Source organism: Acyrthosiphon pisum, chromosome A3 (genome assembly GCF_005508785.2).
Source record: "Acyrthosiphon pisum isolate AL4f chromosome A3, pea_aphid_22Mar2018_4r6ur, whole genome shotgun sequence".
NCBI lineage: Eukaryota > Metazoa > Arthropoda > Insecta > Hemiptera > Aphididae > Acyrthosiphon > Acyrthosiphon pisum.
In genome coordinates, this window is record NC_042496.1 from 8,845,277 (window position 1) to 8,847,410 (window position 2,134).

At 29.0% G+C, this 2,134-nt stretch overlaps 1 protein-coding gene across 1 annotated transcript in view; it reads left to right on the forward strand.

The window, feature by feature from the left end:
• LOC100160840 (cell cycle checkpoint control protein RAD9A) overlaps positions 1-1,366 on the forward strand; it is a 3,187-nt gene extending 1,821 nt beyond the window's left edge. The window contains exons 5-6 of the mRNA XM_001952816.4: positions 426-597; positions 674-1,366. Of these exons, the coding sequence (XP_001952851.1) occupies positions 426-597; positions 674-1,238 (737 nt within the window). The 3' untranslated portion in view covers positions 1,239-1,366. The remainder of the gene's footprint in view (positions 1-425; positions 598-673) is intronic.
• Positions 1,367-2,134: the final 768 nt, after the last annotated feature.

The window sequence follows — 2,134 nt, forward strand, 5'->3', positions numbered from 1 at the left end:
ATTTAGAATTACAATACATTTATAAAAATAATCATTCAGGTACACTTAACTGTATATTTAGTACATATTCACACAAAACATAAAATAATGTTAAATGCCATTACATAATAAATTACTATAAATATTAGTTTACTAATTTATCGTACTACCACCTTCTGTGTACCATCATGTAACCTTCTGACCACCCCAGTGGTAAGCTCATCACGGTTTGAGAATCGCTGATATACACCAATCAGTAATAGTGTAGGAGCAAAGACCAATTTAGATCAACATTAATCATATATCGCCAGTGACCAATAATTTTAGCTTAATACACCAGACGCGTGGGACTTGGCTTAGCATCATATTATTATAATAACAGTTGATTTGTAATTAAATTTAGACTTATTATCAATTATGCTTAATTTGTATACATTTATATATAGATATAAGACAAATGTTAAGAACTGAATTGAGCTTGCAGTCATCAGAATTTGACATCTATGATGTTGGTGAAGGCTGTTGTATAACATTTTCGCTCAAAGAAATACGACCTCTGTTGGCCTTTGCCGAGCACATGACATTACCAGTTATTATTCGTTTTAGCTCTCCTGGAATGTAAGTGTAATGATCACTATGAGTATTTTATTTTATATGTTATACCCAGAAAATTCTTTTAAATTTGTTTTATTAGGCCTATGGTATTTGGACTTAAAAACGGCTTGACATTTGAAAGTCAGTATATATTATCAACAATGAATGATAATGCGATATCTGGAGATGCCAATTCCATACGTTTAAATATTAATGCCATCGAAAATACTCAGAGTACTAATGAGCAACCAGAAAATCTGTTACCCAATATAAATCGAACTCAACTAGCGAGTTCTAGTTTACGAACTCCAATGCGGGTACAAGTTGAGTATCCGGATAGTATTTCAAGAAAACGCAAACATCCATCAACTAGTCAACAAACGCCAAAAATAGCCAATTCAATCAATTCTATTTCAGTAATTGAGCAGTTCAGGGAAGAATGTTTAGAAGAAGATGTCTTATTATCTCAGGTTGCTGACTTCCATGTCGATAATGAACCAATTAAAACACATGTAAACAAGAATAGTAATTTTACACAAGAATTTTCTGATACTGCACTTGTATTTGCCAGATGTCATTCATTGCCTATAAGAAATTCCCCTATTAAAGGAAAGGGAAAGGTGCTGGTGTATGATTCAGATGGTCTTATAGATGATTCTGATTAATTATTGATTTAATTGGTGTACACATTAATTGTTCAGAAACAAACTTAAATGTATTTATTTGTTCATTGACTGCTCGAGTCCTATGTTAAAAATTGTGTTAATAAACTATAATTTAATGTAATTGTATCGTAAATAATACAATTTTTTTTTTTTACAAGACTACCTATATGTAAAACAAATTACTCAAGTAAATCGAAAATGTGGGAAAGTCGATTTCAAGTAGACTTGACGACAAATTCAAATCTGTTTTTAGAATTCTTATCGCTTCATTAGATCAATTGGTATGTTTGGCAAAGAACCAGTCTAAAATCTTATATGTCGAGTGTGTGTTAGAAATCACGGTATCTTTAAGAGAATAGAGAAGTTAAAATAAATAATTGATAATATTAGTTGAATGTAATTTTGGCTTTACTTACTTACCCATAGGCACTAAATGAAAACGATGTACTTATGGTAGATATGCATTATTCTTGTAAATATTAAATAATTTATTAAAAATAACATAAGTGTCCCATTTGTAAATTGAATTTGTAACATTTCTAAAAAAAAAAACTTTTAAGATACATAACAATATATAAATTGATGTATTCTCTCATAGTTTCATCTATTACCATACAATTCTTATGTTTAGGTAGGCATGTATTTTCTTATAAACTTTATTAGATATTTAAATGATAGATTATTAGGCTATAATATTAAATAAAATATCTAGGTAGGTATCTACATTATTCAAGTCTAAATTATGATTTTTAATCTAGGTCTATATATTTATAAATTAATTAAGTATATTTATTATCAGTGGTGTGTTGTTTGAGAGCTTCTTCTTAAGTAGTTGGATTGTTGAAATTATGTGATTTTTGGCATATACGTTCAATTATAAAGGGTGTTTTACTTGA